The sequence below is a fragment of the Sipha flava genome, unplaced genomic scaffold (assembly GCF_003268045.1).
Source record: "Sipha flava isolate LNK unplaced genomic scaffold, YSA_version1 119_pilon_pilon, whole genome shotgun sequence".
In the NCBI taxonomy this organism is placed as follows: Eukaryota; Metazoa; Arthropoda; class Insecta; order Hemiptera; family Aphididae; genus Sipha; species Sipha flava.
In genome coordinates this window covers 234,427-256,220 of record NW_020271745.1, presented here as the reverse complement: position 1 = coordinate 256,220, position 21,794 = coordinate 234,427, and the positions used below count along the sequence as shown (strand labels likewise).

The 21,794-nt window shown below is 37.3% G+C and overlaps 1 protein-coding gene across 5 annotated transcripts in view; it reads left to right on the top strand.

Annotated features, from left to right (window-relative positions):
• Positions 1 to 20,775, top strand: part of LOC112693908 — a 43,241-nt gene extending 22,466 nt beyond the window's left edge. For all 5 annotated transcript variants that reach the window (XM_025569170.1, XM_025569167.1, XM_025569168.1 and 2 more), the window contains one exon: positions 20,654 to 20,775. In XM_025569170.1, coding sequence (XP_025424955.1) covers positions 20,654 to 20,695 — 42 coding nt within the window. In that variant the 3' untranslated portion in view covers positions 20,696 to 20,775. The remainder of the gene's footprint in view (positions 1 to 20,653) is intronic.
• The last annotated feature ends 1,019 nt before the right edge of the window (positions 20,776 to 21,794 follow it).

Genomic DNA, 21,794 nt, shown 5'->3' with positions numbered 1-21,794 from the left:
GTAATTGAAGTAAGTACGTAAATTATAATAGAAATATTGACTTACGCAGACGACATAGTTTTACTAACAGAAATTAAGATAAATCTCATTGAACAAGCATGAAAATTGTTAGATACAGCCAAGAAAGTAGGTTTAGAAAAAAATGCAAAAAACATAATAGAAGAGAGTATATAATCGTACGAAGAGGAGATATCGAAGACCATGCACATGCACATCAAAAATTTGAGCAATAAAAGTTTAAAAGAGTGCAAGATTTAAATTATTTAAGATCGTTATTGATACAAAAAAATTATGAACCGATCGAAATAAAAACAAGACTCCAATCCGGCAATAAATGTAATACGGATTAAATAAAATGTTAAAAATGAGAATGATGTCGAAGAACCTCAAAATACAGATGTATTACACGCTCTTATGCGTCCAGTGATAATTTAATAATGTGAAATTAAGTGGACATTGCGAAAATCAGAATAAAACAAACTATTGATTTTCAAAAGAAAAATATTAAGAAGACTCTTCGGACCGTTTTTAGATAAAACCACAAGAAAATGGAAAACTCGAAAAAACAAAGAGCTTTAACAGCTTTACCAAAGGCCTAATATAATAAGAAAAATAAAAAGAAGAAGATTCCATTGGGCAGGACATGTACTGAGAAAATAGGGAACATTAATGTGGATACGTTGAACTTCAATATAACGCTCCGCAAGGATAGAGGGCTACAGCTGCTTACATAAATGAGAATACGAAGTCAGGAAAAGTGGACAAATGGTGGTTTTAAATGTTAATTAGTATGTTTTGGCAATTAATAGAGTAAAGTGGCATGAAATATGTTTGAATGTATGATCTCGTTGGTCGATTACAAAGAAGAAGAAAATTAATGTTTTAAAACAGTGAAAAATATTAAATGAACAATAGTTTAACTTAGTTTTACTATGGTTTCTCTAGTTTGGATCGTATAAAGAGTATAAAAACATTTTAAACATTATGCTCATCAAATATCCAATATTATTAAAACATAAACTTCAAAATGTTCGTACGGTTGCGGTGAATTTTAAGACGTTTTATAATTTAATGCTCATCCCAGCAAAGTTGATCGCTTTCAAAATTTTTAGTAGCATTTTTTTACGTGTTGAAAAAAATTAATCTATTATTCCATTAATGTACTACACTAAAATAAAAAAATGTATAATAGCCCAAAATAAATGTTTTTAATTTTACATAAAATGTTTCGGGTAATCAATGACAATATATCAACCATACATATACACTCCAGTAAATACATAGTATACACATTTGCCCCTATAATTTAAAAAAAATAGAAATTATAACATACTCGTATAATTGTTTAATACTTTCGTATATTCTAAATCTTTTTTTTCTGACCATATAAACCATGAATAAGTAAATATAATTCGAATTTTAAATTAACATCGGAATGTCTCGAACTATTGCAGTATTTAAGTACTAGTTTTTTTTCGCTTATTTGCTATAACAAAAACATAATATGAAACACATAATTTTAAACAAAACAAATTTGAAAATTTTATTTACACTGAGATGATGATAAAATCATATTTAATGTTTTTATTGCATTAAAAACTTATTTTATTAGAAGTAGAGTATTATATTCATGCTTTTAATTCTCACCTATAGGTATACAAAAATTGTATTATTATAAAATTAGGAGTTAGTAGAAGTTTTTACCTTATAACACCATTGATGCAAACAGTCATAACAATTATTTCATCAATAAAATCATGAGTCGAAATAATACACTTTTTCGAACAAATAAAAAATATATTATTTTCATACATTTGTAGCAATAACGTTTATCGGAATACTAACTGATATACGACAGTATTGAAATAAAACACGTGGATAACCAATAATAACGCAATAACGTCACAACTGCCATTTAGCAGCTAATTTTTATAAGTTCAGTTAGGTCGTTCTTGCAGTATAAAAAAAAACACCAAAATGATTATTATTTGCAAACAACTCAAAAATTACAATTTTTGTGTTATGCCGTTGTTATAGCAAACAAGCGATATGTATGTATTGCATATTATTAAATTTTCCAACTGTCGGTTTTCATCCAATTTCAGTTCCCATATTTAACAAATAAAAATATTTTTTGAAAAAAAAAAAATTAATTAGTGATTTCTCTATACGATATTTGTATAAATTGTACATTTAGTAATAATCTCTGTATAACATCAAGCAACCAACGATCAGAAACAGATTGTAGGTGGACAAATTAATTTCCATTGATTTGTATAATGGTGTTCTGATGGTAATTATTTAGAAAAAAATAAAAATTTAAATTCAAATTAAAAATAAAATGTTATCCCGTTTAGGGGTTTTGCCTGATTGTTAAACTTATCCGTCAACCTTATTTTCGGCTTTGTGAGCTGCTTAGGTAAATAAATTCTGGTCGTGTAGGTACTATTTTTATAGCATGCAGTTACTATGTATTTATATCGACGCCGATGGCTAAAAAAAAAAAAAACGACCACAATATTACCCATTTGTGTACGACGTACCTTGTGAGTGCGGCTTGTTTAAACTGCGCGCGGAACGGTGTGTGTATTATTGTAATATAATATTGATATTATCGTAACGTATCCGCCGCCGAACGGTGTCATTCACCATTTCAAATGAAAATATTACAATTTTTGGCGGCCGATGTCTCGTGCATTACAATTCACGCGGGGAACATACATCACGTTGTGTTATGTGGTACATGAATACGTTTAGACGAAAAAATACGATTACCGCAGTCCCCAGTTAGGTAGGGTGAGAGGGAAAGGGGAATGAAAGGGATGGTCATAAAGAATAGTGGAACGAAAAGAGAAGTAGAGAGAAAAATGCCGTAAACTGTATAGGTCAGGGGTGAGCAACTGGCAGCCAGTGGGCCGCATCCGGCCTGCAAGCCTTTTTTATCTGGCCCGTGCTATAGTTTCAAATTACATCACACAATTTTAAAGTTTATCGTCTATACATCATCTATCACATCGATATAATAGTTATTATCTGGTATTAAACATTGTTAAATGTCTAAATGGCATATGCGTATATACGTATAGCTTTCAAACATAGCTGTTTGAACCGAACTATTTAACTATATCGGTTTCTTCGTATCATTCATGTTGTGCTGTCGTGTGTTATTATTTCGGTGTATATAAATGTTAATTAAAATTCATATTTTGAACGAATTTTTTTTCCTATGCTTTGGCCCGCTGAATTTTAATATTCTAAAAATTGGCTCTGTAGTAACTTTGAGTTGCCCATCCCTGGTATAGGTGTAGCGATAGAAGAGTTTTAGTCGTGAAACGACGCGGGTTAGAAGAAGCGGCGAAATCATTCGTGAAAACCGCATTATAGCATAAACTATTCGTTCGAACGGGTGGACCTGCGGGAAAAGGCGATCATCGGTGGCGGCGGCCCGGTCATTGGCCGTCACGTCGGGGCGGCAAGGACGGCAACAACAACAATAATAATTATTATTATCGATATAATCCCAAGGGATGGGCGACGCGCGTACATTATATGCTTCGATGGTTGTCGACGTCGTATAAAACAGATATATACAGGGTGTTTGCTGAAGCGTAATTTTTTTATTTTTTTTAGACGTTCCGTGCGACGCGCGCGCACGCCGTACAATATTATTATACATTTACAATGTGTCGGAGGCGAAAAAAAAATAAAACCGAATTTATCTATACACACACACACGCAGATATATATAAATATAAAACAATCAATAAGCGTCATTTCGTGTAATGGACACGAAAACGACCACACCCTTTAGGTATGTTGGCCGCGCGTTACTTACAGTTTGAAGCAATCGAAAAAAAAAAAAAAAAAAAACAAAAACAATTATGTATACGTGAGTGTATAACAAGCATGTATAGGTTTTGTACACCGAAAATATTACTGAACTTGCGGAAGCACTCCTCGAACCGGCCGTCGATATTGGAAAGTTTCGTGACGACACTTTTACGCGATCCGTCGTCATGCGATGTATGCAACGCGGGTGAAAAGTTTGGGGCTCACGCTCGGACCGGGCTGCTGATCCTTTTATTTTTTTGCCCCCGAAACACACTTTTCAACCGCGGATAAAAAATAAACCGTCGAAACGCGCACGCACTAAAACGTGACCAACCTTCGTGGCCCTCCTGGATCTTTTCCGCAACGCGATAGTCCCTATCCCGTTCTAAACACTTCCGGTGGCAGTCACATGGCCGCGTTTAACTATGCACGCCGATATGCCGACGTTCTTGATCCTTAAGCGGTTCTAAACCAAGTGGACGGCGTTTTCCCTAGAACAGGAAAGACATCCTTATCAGATCACCGACTCGGCGGCTCGTTTTACCAAATTGCGGGGAGGATGACGTCAAACAAAATTACGATTCGTACTTGGTGCACGTTTTGTTTATTTGATTTACAACTCCAGACGACCGTGGCAATTGCACGAGTTACCCCTCCTCCCAAAAAAAAATTGCGCCACTGTTTTCAAACCGAGTGGCTTACCCCGACGGTGTTCGTCACGCGCGATCCTTACGCAAATAACGCATCGCAACGGCCGCGTGTGTACTCAATGATATTCCCGTAGAGCATGCGCCACACGTGATCTTGACATTGTTATGAAAATTCGTGGGTGCACCGCATGTGCTCTACGTAAGTCTCAAACACTTCGCGGAGAAGTAATCGGTCTTACGGGTCTTGATGTCGGCCTTGTTTCGTAACAGACTTTTAGCTACCTCCCCCCCCCCTCCAGACGGTTAGCGTACCGCTGCGAAACCGTTATTGACGGTGTACTACGCATTTACGACGGTGTTAAAATGATTTCGGTTTCTGTGAAAAATCAAAACGCATTTCTATCTACCGTTAACACGTATAACCATCGTAACCGCCGTCCAAATCGTAAAAATGTTCGGACACTCGACGGCGTAGTAGTAGTACCCTCGACAACGTCGTTGGGAACATCACTGCTTATACCCCATTAGCGTCGAGTCCCCGGGACTTTTTTTACGCAATCGTAACAAGACTCTCGTCATTTCGCGTAACGCGATCGAAATTTTCTTGGCACGACGTACCAGGTGTACGATTTATGTGTTCACCATGCAGATTATAGGAAATCTGTCGAAGTGCGACCCGAGAGGAAAAAACACCCCAATTCTGGACACGATCCTAACGCAGACCGTTATTTTCACTGCGCGGAGTATAGTATTTCCACGTTATTATTATTATTATTATTACTATCATCATCATCGCTGTTATACCGTAATAGCGTCTGCACTCGTTATTCGTATACCGCGGTGTACCCTTGTGTCTTTCGGGTGCACACGGAACAATATCATTGTAGCATGATGATTGAGTGGTGGGTTTAAAGGCAAGTGGCGCAGATTGGCCTAGAACCTCGGTTGGTTTCGCAATAGAGTTACAGCGTAAAAGCTATAAATAACACAATTTAATAAAATTATTTTGGGAACGAATTCGTTAAGTTTCTAGACCATCTATCGCTCGCCAATACGATACAAGCAATAATTCGACTGATCGATGTGACGACATCAAACGTGTTCAATGATATTATTATTAAGATATCTTACGTTTAACGTACGATCATGACTTGAGTGTTCTATCCTGTTATGTGTTGTTGTTTTTTTTTTTTTTTTTTAACAGTTAACAGTGTGTTTTATAATTTTTTTTCGAAAAACTTTGAGCCTCTCCTAGAGCGAAATCTTCGAATTCTTTTTGCGTTCCGTACGCGTGTACTACCGTTACGTGAAACATTTTGGCCCGGCTTCGAGGTGACGACCGCGTTCGCCGGACGTTCTTACGCGCCTGCCAAGAAAACGAAATCGAAGTGCTGCGCGGTTAGCACGCGCACGGGTGTGCGGTTAAAGGTACGCGTCCATAGGTACGTATCGGAAGGATCGTATGAAACGGATTTTAGAATTATTAATGTAAGAAGTTGATACATGTGTGTCCACTGACCGACAGCGGACGGATCGCACGCATCGGTCCGTCGGTAATGCCGACGAAATTAATCGGAGGGAGGCAACTTTTCTGGCCGGTGACGTCATACGGATTTCGCTACGATAATGCGAATGTTACTAAAAAAAACCGACCATCGCATGGGCAATATGATTGTTACCGGTACAGTGGACGCACTACCACAATTTGATCCGTTTCATACGATCCGACCGATACGTACAATGCGTACCTTAAGAAGTACGGTCGTAACGTCCGCGCGGAAACGCGTTGTACACGTTCGCATCTCGTTCAAAACGCTCGCCGACCGCTCCGACGATGCGATTCAAGTCCGAACGGACGGTTTTGCGCGGCGGTTTTTCTTTTTTTTTTTACTTTTCCGTTGACGAGACATCGCTTTAACGTAAGAACCCTCCCGCCGCGGAGCCGAAAATCTGAAACGCGCGAAAGCACTGCTGCAGTGGTCCTCTTGCAGCGCAACCGAAAAAGAGAAACCGTCGCTCGCTCCAATCTCACGAAAACCTTCTTCGGTGCTCTGCGCACGAACAACGGAAATATCCGTAATAGTAATAACGACCGGTCGGATCGAACAACATCGTCTTATGCAATCGGAAAATAAAAAATGCCGTTTATCTTGTAAACACGCACACCCTCATTTTCGGTGTCCGCGGCCCGGTGGTGCCGATCACGTACGCCCAAGGTGATGCAATCGAATCACCTTGAATTCAGATTAGGCACCGGGTATTTCATGGGTGGTCGAATTAAACTAACGCATAATATATCAAATAAATCGTCTCGAGCAATTCAATTAATCTATACGACTGAAACGGTACAGAACTGAAATTAATGTTCATCGAATGTTCCGAGGGGGTGTAAGCGATGGTAACGAAATAACAATATGACTTGCATTGCATCATGAAAACGAGCTCGACGCCAAAAAAAAAAATAAAAAAATATTGTTCACTTTGAGAAACAACGGATGATGAGACTATATATACATGTGTGTTCCGTAGCCAAACGACGAGACAGGTTCTTGTAAATACACGTTAAAACATTAATGGTAACGATGTGTCACGCACCGTCGCAATACCGTAATAATTATAATGATATTAACAATAAACGAGTCGTCCCGTTCGGCGAAGTGACCCAGAGTGAAGGTTTACTAATAATAAACGTAATATCGTACTCGTACAACAAGCGAGACCTAGAAATAGAGAAGTCAGCCCCGACCAGGACCGCGCGGGCTGCGTACATTACGCCGTGCGTGCAGCAGAACAAAAAAAATCGTATGCCACCAACTTATCTACTCCGAACAATCAAAATAAAAAATAATTATAACAATAAACCCGTCGTCGTCGTCGGACGGTAAAAGAAACGAAACCGTCTTCTCGAAAAGTATGTACGCACAGCATAGGCGGTAATTGTGGAGAACTTGGGGAGGTTTAAGCCCCCTCTGAACGTAATCAAACCGCACCGGACGTCAAAATAAATAATATATTTTAATATTTGATATTTATAATTTTTATTTTGTTGGTATGCGAGAATGATCTGGAACATTTGCGGACCATCGTTATTGGAGAAAACCATATTTTGTAGATAATAAAGGAAATAAAGGAATAGATTTATAGGATTAAAAAAAAAAAAAAATGAGTAGCTATTCAATATTTTATATTTTTATGTTCCTGTATTACCTGTATATACTTGATGCCTCAACTAGAGTATAGTATCCTATACCTAGGAGTAGCCACTGGTTAGTAGATCGAAACGTCTAAAAATGACTGTTCACGCAAAGAGATAAGAGAAAAATGTTAAGCTCCCCCCACGAATGCGACCAAATATCCACTTATGGCGCGTAGTGTCGGGTGGCTATTAGTTGCGTCCCGCGGTAAAAATTTCTTCCAAATTGCGGCCCAAAATTTAAAATTAAATTAATTTAAATAGGTATGTAAATTTAAATTTAAAAAGCTTAATTTTCCTTCACATTTATTAGATACTGCAAGTAGGTTAAAAATGATATTTTGTTTTTATTAAAAAATTTCAGCACTGGTAAAAACTTATATGATATTTATTAAAATTAAAAATGTTAGTATAATTTAGTAAAATTCTTAGGTATTGGCTGGTAAAAACTTATATGATGTATAAACTGTCCTCGACTTGAGGGGAGACGCAGGGGGGTGAAGTAACCTTTCTAATTTTTAGAAACTTTAGCGCCCCCTACTATTATTACGATATAATTATAACGCTTAACAAGTTTTGGGGACGCAATTTTTTTTTAAGTAAACAGAGTCTTTCTTTTTTAATTTTGCCAAGTCGAGCACTGTGCATAAATTCAAATTTTTCAATTTGGTTTTCTTCTAACCAATTCATAGAATTTCTAATAAATGTTTCTTTTTCAATTATATCTGTTCTGCGAGTATTTAAGTGAGTGCTTCTTAATTTTATGTAGGTATCCTTCTGTACATTTTTCAGAACGTCAATGATTACAAAAATATCAGGATGAGCACTGTAGAACAAAGTGTTAAATATTCCAATGAAAAGCCTCACAAAATATTTTATCTGTCAACATAAATTATCTAGAGTTAGAAAACCCGGACCGCAACTCGTCTGTACCCAAAATAAATTCGGGCCGCAATTCGGATTAGACCTTTTTTCGTTGATATCTTTGGGACGCAGCTAGTATGCAGCTGTACTGTCGAGCGGCACTTTACGGTTAGGCCGGTAAACGGCACCCCGTCGACGCCCCCGTTATCCACAGAACAGGGGGATTTAATCGCGTCCAATGGCCGTCCGACACACACTCGACGCACAAATCGATTTCCCGTTGAACGTCACACGTGTCGTACGATTATCGTACGGTTCGGCGTGCAACCAGAAGTCCGCTAAATTCGCACAGTTGCTTTTCTAAATGTCTTTAGACATATTTTAGCCTTAATCGACAGCGACCATGTACCGGCTGAGTAAAATATTCGGCCCCGTGTGTGCAGCACCCGATCGTCCGTCAGACGCGTCACCGTCACCCTCGCACTTCGGTGCACTGTTACCGTACAACCGTTTTACTATTGTCTGATGCGCACAGTGATCCCGAACATCAATTTAGCTTGCCAAAACTCGATTTTAAATTTTTGTTAAATTATTTAATTCAACACGAATTCATCGCATGATATATTTCAACGATTAAACAAACGTACCGTTATTTAATTTATTATCAGAGTATGAAATCGATAAAAGCTGTTTGACAAAATATAAAGTGTAACTTTTATTGGGAGCGCGTATAATAGCCGATAATATATCAGCCGATCCGTATTCTAGCCGAAAAATAAATGATCTACTCGTAATTTGTCCGAACCGTATTTTAGCCGACACGTATTTTAGTCGAACCATATTTGAGCCGACAAATATTTTGTCCGAACCGTATTTGAGCCTACAGTATTTTAGCTGACACTCCTAAAATATGTTATCTCCTACTATCTTATACCGTATTACTGATTAGGTTGTAGATAAGGATATAACATGATCTAAGATGTTTTGGCGTCCTTAATCCCCTCCTTACCTAGTTTGAGTAGTAATAAAATTAAGTTTTTTAGTAAATTTAAATAAAATTTAAGTAAGTATTTTGTATTATAACTTTAAACTTTATTAACTGATTATATAATATTGTAATAAAGTTATTAAATTATAAAATTGTAGATTGTTAATGCATATTAAAATATAAATTAAATAAAAATAATTTTCAGTTTGGCACCCCGGTCGCCCATAGCTGTCGCCGGTTCTGATTAGTACCTATCTGACTATCATAACATAATATCTATAACCGTGGTATAAATTATTACCACAGTACGATATTACCATGCTCAAATGACAAATACTGTCGGCTAAAATACGGTTCGGACGAAATATGTGTCGGCTAAAATATTTTCGGTTGAAATAATGTTGGCTACAATATTTTCAGCTATTTTAAAGCTCCTCGCTTTTATTGAACATACATCGAACGTACCTATATTGTATTTGTTCGTTTTTCGGCCGACTCTCGTTTAGAGTGAATTTTCGGTATTTTTTTGTAGATCAACGTGTAAGCATCGTTCCTAAGACTTTTGTTTATCAAGACAAGTAACATTGGGTTGGTTTATTTTAATGCGATCTCATCGGGTAGCCATATTTTGTTAATTTTACAACAGATGCTTGTTGCAAAGCTGTTAGTTTCTCGGTTGAACATATTATGATTTTTCTAGTGAATTTCAAAAAAACTTCAGCGCAAGCGTACATATAAGTAGCACAATGCTTGGCTAGCTAATGGGTTTAGATCATAAGACTTCCGTGAGCATTCGTCCAAGTTAGACATCGATATGCCGATTTTGTTTTTTATCCCTGTGCTTGTAATAAAAATGTTTGTACTACATGCTCGTACGATTTCATACTTTTATGTACGCTTATAGTTCTTAATATCTTCGTGATAATCATCGAAGTACAATATCATCTTAAACGTCGGGAAACTACTTTTGAGCGTTGCAGTAGTGCACGAATACCGGTCCCTTGGCAATGCATCCGCACGCATACGGGATTCGAGGATACGATTTTTATTTGATTTTTTTGATTCTTATTACGATTTCGTGGCAGCCGAACGTTTAAAGTTTGTCGTTAACAAGACGCGTATTATTCTAACAACAAACGTTCAACAATATCGCGTTATATCCCGATTACATTGAACAATGTGAATTTTAAACAAAATTGTAAATTTATTATTTGTTTCATATTTGTATTGCAATTATTTTTATTGTTATTATTATTCTCACGTGCAGTATTAAGTGAGGGTGATGCGCGACGCGAAACTATAATATTATATTACAATGTATTATACGTACGTACGTACGCGTCGAGACGATCGTCTAATTTTAAAATGCAAATTATCGCACGAATTGACACGACCCTGGCGGCACCGACGACCTTAGTGTTTTCTCGTGTACTTACGCGTTGCACACGATGATCGAAACGCCATGGCGTATATCGGCTACATACAAGTATGGTTAAGAAATATCAAGTATTAAAAAAATGTAATTTTGATTTCACGACGAATGACCTACGATCAATCGACGGATATGAGTCAACACCATACTTAATTAATAAAATTATTTTTCCCGGTGGAAATCAGTAATCGCATGGATAATATTGTTGAGCAACAAACAGAACGATTCATTTATACGCACCTAAGAAAAATCACCGAATTCGATTTCTTCAGAAAACGTAGAAATAAAAATAATGTTAAAAGATTTCGTTTTTGACTATTTCTGTTGTATGTACAATTAATTGTCGTACACGCCGATCGAATCGTTCGTATAAACACAATAATATAATAATTTTAATAAACTTAACAATTAAAATAACACATATGTTTCTGTAGAAGTAGAGTCACAATGGTAACACGATATTACATTGTTCCCATCGCCCTCCCCTCCTTAAATACGTGCCTGACCGTGCACGATAGCAATGTGTAAAATATATAATCAAATGTGATTTTGCGTGTACGCATATACGTGTGTGTGTGTGTGTGTGTGTGTGCGTATGTATGGATGGGTGCGTGTACACGTCATTACGCGAAAACTGGCGCGAAACCCCTTGAAAACGATTTTTAACGAAATCACGAGTACTCCTAGTGTACACGATGATTTTTTTTTGACAAGCGATAAGGCACTCATTTTCTCGGTCGATTTATGAGTTTTTGAAAAGAAAAAAAAATTGTTTTGCATTTTACAACTCTCAAGTCAATGTTATTACACGACTCGTCGAAACAGTTATACGTTCTAACACGTCGGTTTTTTTTTCCACCGGTAACATGGGTTTTTAATTACACGCTCGTATTCCAAAGCAGAATATTTTGCTGAAAACATCTGTGTACGAGAATCGAACACCGGAGTTTACTACGACAGCAGTGGCGTATGTATATTAGGGGGGTGCCTAATGGGCTATAGTTCCCCCTCCCCGAAATGTTTTAAAAAACTTTAAAATGATTTTAAACGTATGTTATACTCGTATTTTAATGGTGCTTTATGCTTGTTTAGAATTTGCGTCCAACGTCAAATCGTTTTGAGACATTCTGTAAATGAAATGTAAATAAGTACGTACTGTGTCTTGTTAGTAATTCTTAGATAGCAGTGGTAATTTAACTCTGCCCATAGTAGCCCTTCCAGAAAATATTTTCTATATACACAAATGTACGACATTATTAGTATTTTTAACGTAACGGATTGAAACGGTATAGCAGTGCACGCCAACATTTCAATGAGTAACCTCTACCCAACGTCCATTACCGATTTTAGTCTTGAAATTGTCAAAACCCGTCCAGTATCGGATTCGATTTTCGTATATTAACACATTTGGTACACGGAATGAAAATATTGCATTACATTATTTACAATAAAAGTAGTAAAACATATAATCTATTTTTTTTAATTTTTTTTTTTTTGTAAAACTGATATGACGATTACTTCAAATTAAGTTAAAATTTAATTGTTAAAAAACCAATCAAATGATTGATATAACAAAGTATCGAGTGTCGACAAATAACATAATCTTTTAAAATATCTAATATAGTATTTAATATAAAACATACGTACGATATTGACGATGGGTAAAGATACATTTTCCTTTACGCGATCACGAATGTGAATCACGATCTAATTTTTCATCTGACATTGGGTCTCTTACGAAAAACATAGAATTCAAGGTTAAATCGTCTCTTATTACATATAAAATAAAATTTAACTGATCACGGTTTATTCTAAAACATTCCCTGAACTTAATTTCATTATTATTTATATGACCGTTAATGAGTATTTCACGATAAACTTCGGTACTTCTATTTGTAAATAATGGATTATGCTCTTTTCTTTTTTTACCTGACAAATACCAGAGCAAAATCTCATCATCTTCTTCTTCCAGTAAAATAATTTTCAAGGCATCTATATCGAATATATCCATTGTAGTATTTTTTTTTATTTTTTTTTTTTTTTTTTTGAAAACGCATAGTACGTAAACTTAGCACTTTAAAACCATCAAGAACGACTAAATGATGCAATGTAAAAATTATAAATCTCTCTATCGCTACGTACGATCGTCTAGAATAAACCAAGACGACACGAGAGAGTGGTTGATGATCGCTTAAAGGAAAAAGTACATTCAGAGAGGGAATATTATACATCCGAAATCAAAAATATTTAGGTATTGAATTTAGGTTAGGTGTCAGTGGCGCACACCTCATGAGTCAAGAGGGTCAGTCGACCCCCCGAAAAAAATTGGGTGGTTAAAAATATTTGTAATTTTTAAATGTTATTTCAATATCAAACTTGATTGGACCTAGGTTCTTGGCTTAAGTGCTAAGTTCCACTAACTCAAGTTTCAAAATTACCTTTATTGGAGTTGCTTTGCTAATGTTTTTGGGTAATGGGTGGGTAGTCGGTATTAGTTTAATATGTTCGATCCATGTCGGTAAGAATGAATGTGCGCCACTGCTCGATGTGTTTAAAGAGCATTGAAGACGTGTCTGACGGACAAGTGAGCCATGCTATTCCCATTGGACGTAATTTCGAAATCCTAGACAATTGATATTAACGTGTTTGGGAGATTAGGAGGGTAAATGAAAAAAATTTATTTACTTTTAAATTGATTTTTATTATTTTTGTTCGTAAAAAAAAAAAAAAAAAACCCGGTAATTGCAGGGTTAGTCAACAACGGTTATCAAACGACATATATGTTTTGTGATCCTCTCGTGCTTTTTCCTAAACATCATGCTACAGTATTTTACCATGGAACCACTTCAAAACTACTCATATATATTTATATGATCCAACAGACACACTTAAGTCGGTCTACACGTAAAATGGCTACCCCGTCGCCCGTCTACAACATCTCATGCGGATGGGTTTTGATTTTTAAACTTTGCGTTCATAATACATTACCGGTCGTATGTAATATGTGTATTATGTATTGAAAATTTCACCTTACTTCTCTCACCTATTACTTACCCTTAAGGTCCTGATCCTTCCACCGGAGAAAATTACCGAGAAGAAAGAAAAAAAGTTAAATTAATAATATATAAATTCCGCGTCCCGGATGGTACGTACACCCAACCAGCCGTATACTCATACGTACCTACACGATATTCCGTCTCTTCGTCGTCTCCGTTCTTATTATAGTATAACCAGATGCACTACTATAATGGGCACAAATATTGTTCTCGTGTCTATACACGTATAAATATATAATGTCCGCAAATATACACGCGCTCGTGCCTCATTATATAGACCACCGTGCATCCCCATTTATTATGTTGCTCAGTTTTCTGGAAAAAATTTCAAATACGCGGCTGGCATAGTCACTGAAAATTACAAAAAAATATAAAAAAAATAATAATAATAACAAATAAAAATAAATTAACTCAGTCGAAAGCGAATAACTTTAAAATCTTCGACTTGCTTAGTGGATTTGTATTCGTATCTTAAATGTTACAATTTTATCAATCTCAAGAAAGTTGCTTGTAATTTTTTTAACATCATGTTGCTTAAATATTATAGTAGTTAAGTTTAAAACTGTTAAACATATAAACATGAATATTTAAAGCGCTTTAACGTATAAAATTGGTTATGTATGTACATTAAAAATAACATAAAATATAACGCAACAGAGAGAAAAGCAACATTTAAAAATAATCTTTCATCCAAGCTACTTATTTCGTATAATAACTCGTTACGTATCAAAATTACTAAATCAAGGTAGCTAACTTACTCGGTTACTAAACTTAAATAACTTCCGCAACATTATCCCGGAACGGGTTCTAAAAATAATTGCACCTCCTCCGCTTTATACTGTCGGAATAGATTTAATTACCATTAAACAACCTTCAAACTTTAAATCCTTTCAATGTATACTCGAAATGGGTAGGAAACAAATTTGAACAATCAAGGTGAATTAATATTGAAGTATTAATACGTCTCAATAACTCAAATTTGCTTCTTACCTTTTGGATTCGAATATTCGCGACTCGGCTGTAGTTCAAAGTGTAAGCACTTACACACACTACACGCTATATATAGGTGCTGTTTACATGTAAGCATTGTTCTGCAACTTTGAGTGAGAGTAAATTACACTCAACGAAACAACTATCAACAGCCCACTAAAATACACATGGGTTAATTGTGTGAAACACAAACACACACACACACACACACACACACACACACACACACACACATGTACAGACACCTGCAACGTCATTACAATGTAATCGTTAACCAATTTATTTATATCGCGTTAGGCTCCAGTACACTGGAATACAATGGATTAACATAAAATAGAACTTACAGTAAAAATTTAAAAATAGGTAAAATAAAACAAATGAAAATACAATATTATAGGTATGCACGGATCATAGTGTAATAAATGACCGTTTATTGGTAACTTCTTTGGTAAAGCTTCGGCTATCTAAATTTGTCTTATAGGTATCATTTGACCAATACTTGGCCATGTCTATTGCCTTCTGGTTTGCCACCGTGAGGTCCTTTTCACTGCAGGTAATATCGTTAATCGATAAGATCAGCTCTTATGATCTGTTCACCATTTCTGTAAGTACCATCTCTACATACGTACGTTTTCTACCGTAATTTTGTACTGCGTCATAACGTGTAACACCTATGCGATTGTTTTGAAAAAATATGTCGTACGTATCAAAATGGCCAGCGTGAGATTGTAAAAATAGAATCATAACGCTACATAGATACATTAATAAATCATTGGGGCGAATGTAATCACGTGGAAGCAGTGTCGCAACCTCGGTGTTGACCCTTCAGCGTGAGGATGACGCACACGCACGTAATACGTTATTATAATAATACCTCGACCTTGTGTACACGTGCAATAGGCTCGAGAGTTGCGATGGCTGGCCGTCCGTCGGACGAGATTCGGATGAAAAAGAAAAAAGGAATAAAAGAAACGGAAAGAGGAAATATGACCGACAACGTTATATATATTTATGCGCGCAGACCTCAAAGAACTCGTAATGGGCTTAGAGGACGGGGGTGGTCGATGGGTAGACGGTGTACAGGGATGGGGCGAAAAAAAAAAAATACGAAAAACTGAGAGAAAAAAGCGTCGGTCGCAACGGGTGTATACAAATTCTAACCGTTGTCCGCACAACACACGCGCACGAGTACTTGTTTACTCTGGAAGCAGCGTATGCGTGTGTGAAAACACTAAATGTATCGGTGGTAATTGACCGTGTACCAGTATAATAATAATAATAATAATAATAATAATGCGGTGTGTACAGTAAATGATAATAATGATACCGAAACCTCTAACGTTGATACGATGATGGGCTTCATGAATATTTAGTCGACTAAGCACACTCGACCCACATTTTTACGGTTCCGGTTAAAACTTATGGTTTTTTTCCTCGTACAGCGTTTTTCATTCGTAATTTCGTTTTTCGTACACACGTTCATCTATTAGAAACGGCGTCGTTGTAGGAAATCGAAAAAGAAAACGACGGAATCGTGAACGCACAAGGCGTTGAACAACGCGAAATGAATAATTATCGCTTTACAGTTCGAATGTGCACGTGACGGTGCAGCCGCGAAGGATCACCCACGTCCAGAAGCGTGTTTAACGAGGAGCAAAGAGGGCATTTGCCCCCGGCGGAAAAATTTGAAAATATTTCGTATGCGGCATTCGTGTATTGATTTTTCAAACGTTTTTTTTTTTTTGTGATAAATCAATTTTTCCATCAGTTATTAAGTATATTATAAAATTTAAGTATTATATGAAAAATATTTTTAACTGTGATAAATCTTATTTACTTATAGCTATACGGCTATAAGTATATATCTTATTCGAATGATTACAATATTAACACGCATTAATGTGTAAACACAGTCGATACTCGATGGCCTGGAGGATATTGCTGTACGCCTGTAGACATACAGTCGTTATAAATTCTAAATATAAATAATAATATGTATCAACCCTATCAACTATAAACAGTTTATAGTTCTTCTCGATATCATAGATTCAGTAGCGTAGCAAGGATATGGCGAACTGTGCCTACGCCAGGGGCGCAAAATTATGCAAAAGTCGTATTTTTATCCTACAATCAAATCGAAATTTTTCTATTATAATTTTTGGAATTTTTGTCTATTTGTACACACTACGAGTGAATTTAATGATGAAATTATGAAAATAGCAGAATAGGCAAAATGGGTATTCAAATAATACATTTCATATGAAGAAATTATCGATGAATTTGGTAGTCATAAAGTGCGAAAAGCAAATTTTCAAAGTTTAAAATTAACACTGTAATAATAACTTATAAATATAAATTGTATCCTTAAAAAAAAAAAATATCGTAACATCAAATTTTAATTGGTTAAAAAACGTTTTTTTCCATGTTTGCCAGAGGTGCTAGCGAGTCTTCCTGCGCCACTCCATAGATTCATATCTATGATGAAGCGACAAAATATGTGTGCTCCCGGCGGCATTACAACTTAAATTAACACTGCCTACGTCACGGACGGCAACGGGGGTAGTGCACGTAAAACGTTTCTCCGTTCGTCGCCACCGGCCGCCGCCTCACGCAAAACAATTATTATTGTTTTTCCTTTGCCGCGCGCGTGTCTACCCGCGAAAACCATTTACCTCCGAGTAGAGGTTGAACTAGGAATTTTTACGCCCGGGGAAAATGTTAAAATTACGCCCTATCATAGACCAATAATCAAATACTCTTCTCGAGAATTTTTTTTTTCAAATAATTAATATGTATTCATACTTATTGAGTCTTGACCTAATAACGGTATTTAACAAAGTTAAAAAAAATCAAATTAGTCATTAATAATTACAAAAATTACACCCTTTAAAATTCTACGCCCGGACGAATCCCCGTCTTCAATCCCCTAATTCCGCCCCTGCCTCCGAGCATGATAGCGGCGCCGGACGAAACGTTGAACGGTTTTTCGTCAATGGTCACTCGATTCGCAGCTTACAAAACCCACCCCACCCGAGGACCGACTTAAAGGGGTTCGGAAGTTCGCCCCCGTTCCAAAGACGTTTAACCTATTTTAACGTTTATGACAGCGTTTAGACACTCAAACGTCTTGAACAGTGACCATTGCATAGGCAGCATTGTAATTTATAATTATTCGGAACAATTCGCTCATTACTCCGCTACACTAATCCACCACGGCACCACCCGCCACCCTAAAAATATGGTACGCTCGTGACCGGACTTGAACCCCGAGTTCGGCGTATGGTGTTACAGTAACTATCATTCAGGCCGCAGTTTTACGGTTCGGTTCCCGTCGCAGTCCGTCTCCGGATTTTTGATAACGAGGACCTTATTACACGGTTCTCGAGTGCAAAAATCATTGGCACGTTTTCGTCGCGAAACGTGTAAAATCGTTATTTCGTTCACCAAAACTGTTGAAGTACCTACGTTTGTTCCGTGTATGTGTGCTCTATGCAATAACTGTCAAATTCCGAAACGTAATAATAGCATAATAAGACTAATGCGGTGTACGAAATTCGTTGAGACCTCCGTTTACACTTCTATCGAGTATTTTTCATTTTCCTGCGAGTACCTGTTACAACCATTAAACGATTTATTTCTAGAGTTTCTTTTTATTTTCAACTATATTTTGAGGGAGCAAGGGGCCGTTGCAATTACCGGTTATAGCCCACGGACCAATGGTTAATTTGGAGAGCTCGTACGTAGCGTTACGCGAAGACCGAACCACCATTGGCGGGGGGGGGGGAGATTGGTTTCATTAAAATTTGATAGAAAATAAATTGTTATATCAGTGGTAAAATGCGTGAGTTGGCGAGCACACAATACAGATATTTTAAAATAATCGTATCATTAACAAAGATGATTTATAATGCAAAGGCTGTAAATGAGTTTTCAGCATCTTCAAGAACGCGGTTTTCATTATGATAATGTTCATTAACTCCAATCGGTTCTTCTCGGTTTAATTATTATACTAAACGTTGTAGAGTTTAATTTTGTTATAATATGTACATACGATGAAAAACGCAGATGCCTTATTAGAATTTCATCATCGTTTTAAAAGCACGAAAATTACGAGATTTTATGACCCCTTTCTACAAATTAACCAGGTTTCCGTCCACGAGAGTGTACAAATCAAAAGCACATATTTCTTTGAAACCGATTTTTTCAAACACTGGACGGCTCGTTAAAATGGGCAAATTCGTAGTACACATCTCATGTGTAATTACTGCTTACGTTTTTAGTCACATTTTCGAAATCCGACGCGCATACACGATAAGGACCTTTGCAGGAGTACAGTGCGTGGTTGAGTTCACAAAGATCGTCAGACCCACTCGTAAGGGTTAAAATTCTACTTATGTTACGTTCATCGTTCCGCGTGTATACCATGTTGCAGCGGCTGGAGATGATGATGACTTTATGTTTTCTGAATAAAATTATCGAAAATGCTACAAATAGTTTAAGGAAAAAAACACCCGTAATTTCCTTGTTCACCTTTCACACTACAGGTGCGCGGCTCCAACCACGGAATTCATGTGTAAAATATATATATCACTATAGTGTTCTAACTATAGTGTCACTATAGTGACGAGAGGAAACAAAAGCAGTATGAGTGGTTATGAAAATGAACGTTGAAGTGAAAAGAGGAAGACCAAAAAAGAGATGGTTGGATACGATTGAGAACGATATGAGGGCCGTTAGAGTGCATAGGGGATGTAGAAAATCAAGACGAGGGAAGGTTTAGGACAAGGGTAGCCGACCCCGAACAGTCGGAAGAAGAGTGAAGGAGAAAAATAAATGTTTGTCTGTTTTTAACGCATAGTCGAACGCCGGTCTGAGCCTTGCCTGTCGAAGGCAAAACCATCGAGGTTTTGCTTTCCTAACTGTCTCAACAAAAGGAACCTTTATCATTCACTGATCCGTTAAGTTGGAAGTGACCAAATCATAATAAAGGTCGTTATTAAAAGATCATTTTTCAATATCTAATTATATATATATATATACATATATATATGAGTGTATGAGTGTACATAAAAAAAACTATTAACATTAGATGCACCTGCTTAATATAGAGTAGAAAGAATCGTTCCAAATAGATCATAATCTAAAACCTAACCCCTACCCTTCCATATCTTAACCTGCGGTTGGGTGTTCGGTCACCGATACGGCCCTCCGGGGTTTGAGCACTGCAGTTAAAACACCGCGATGGCTTGGTGAACATGACATTTTAACTGTACAAAGGCCCGAAGAATGTTTCAAACGGCCACCGTAACATTATTGTCGCTGTAAACGGGTTGAACGTCAATGAGGGTCAGGTCCAATTGCCGACGCGTCCGCGGATAAATTACCCGCGGCGAGTAATCCTTTGGTCGATTGCATTCGATTTTAGTCGAGTATTATTATTCTCCTGCGAAATAAAATCGAAAAATACAAACGTCCAATTCGGCGCTAACCCCGCCGAATGATTGACTGCGTGAGGGGACACACATTTTAAGTACTCGCGACCCTCGGGGAGGTTCAGATCGCTAACAGTACGACACTGCGTTTCGTGTGCCCGACAAAGATGTGCGACGTGGAAAATTAATTGTATTTTATTTTTTTTTCTCGTTCCAGGCGTTTGCCGACACCGTCCCGTACGTCCAGACGCCGTCGTGAATCTTGTACATACGACATCGCCGTACCGCCGAATGTAATGATATTGTTTATTGATAATAAAAAAATCGTTTTATCTGTTTTTCCGTGTGTACCTAACTCTGTACGTCACACGTGCCGCGCACCACGCGCTATGCCCCGACTCCACTGCGGCGTCCCGTTTCCACGACGATGCACGGTCGCAGAACAGAAACCGTGTGCGGTGCGGTCACATTAAAAGGTAATATTCGGTTGCTGTCAAAGACGAACGATATGAAACCGAGCTGCAATTGTGCGTGGACGTTTTTATGTCCATTACCCGGGGGCGTCCTCGAGGGGAAAGAGGCCGATGGGACAGTCGCCCTTCGCCACATTTTTCCTTAAATTGTTGTTGTTTATTATTTATATGGCAGTAGGAAAATAAACACGATCGTGTGTACATGTATGAAGTTCGTCCCCCCCCCCCGACCTATAAAAGGGTCTAAGGTCTAGGGATGCCACTGGCATCACCTCGAGGACGCAAAGTAGGGTGCACTGTGCAAAATCCGATGTGTACCCACCAAAACGCGTGTTGCGCACGTGATGGACCGAAGTCGAGAATCGTCCAATCATCTCGAGTTCGGAATGTTTGTGATTAGTGAAAATGACCAAGGTACTAGTGAGTCGCGGAGAAGTCTGTGCCTTTTTTTTTTTTTGTTTTTTTCACGTGGAAAAACGAGATCAAAGTCACCGGGATTCTCGTGGGACAGCCCGTTGCGTCGTCTTACATAGGACACCCGTCGAGGACCCTTAGAGGTTTACTGGCGGAATTCCTACTAAGCCATTAGAATTCCCAATGGACTACTATGACCCGGGCCAACTGGACAACGGCTTGCGCCAATTCCTATGTTAAAATCTACACAAAAATCGTACGACAGTTGAACAATTGAAATATAAATAATAATCAGATACGGAATAGGGTGAGTATATTGGGTCAGCGTTTCGCGTGGTGACAATCGATTTTCACGACCAAGCTGTGTCATACAGCTGTAAGCAGTTTGTGATTGCGTTTATAAAATTTGACTGGACAATATTAACTATACGGTTGTTAACTCTTTCCGCCCATCATTTTACGGTCTAAAAT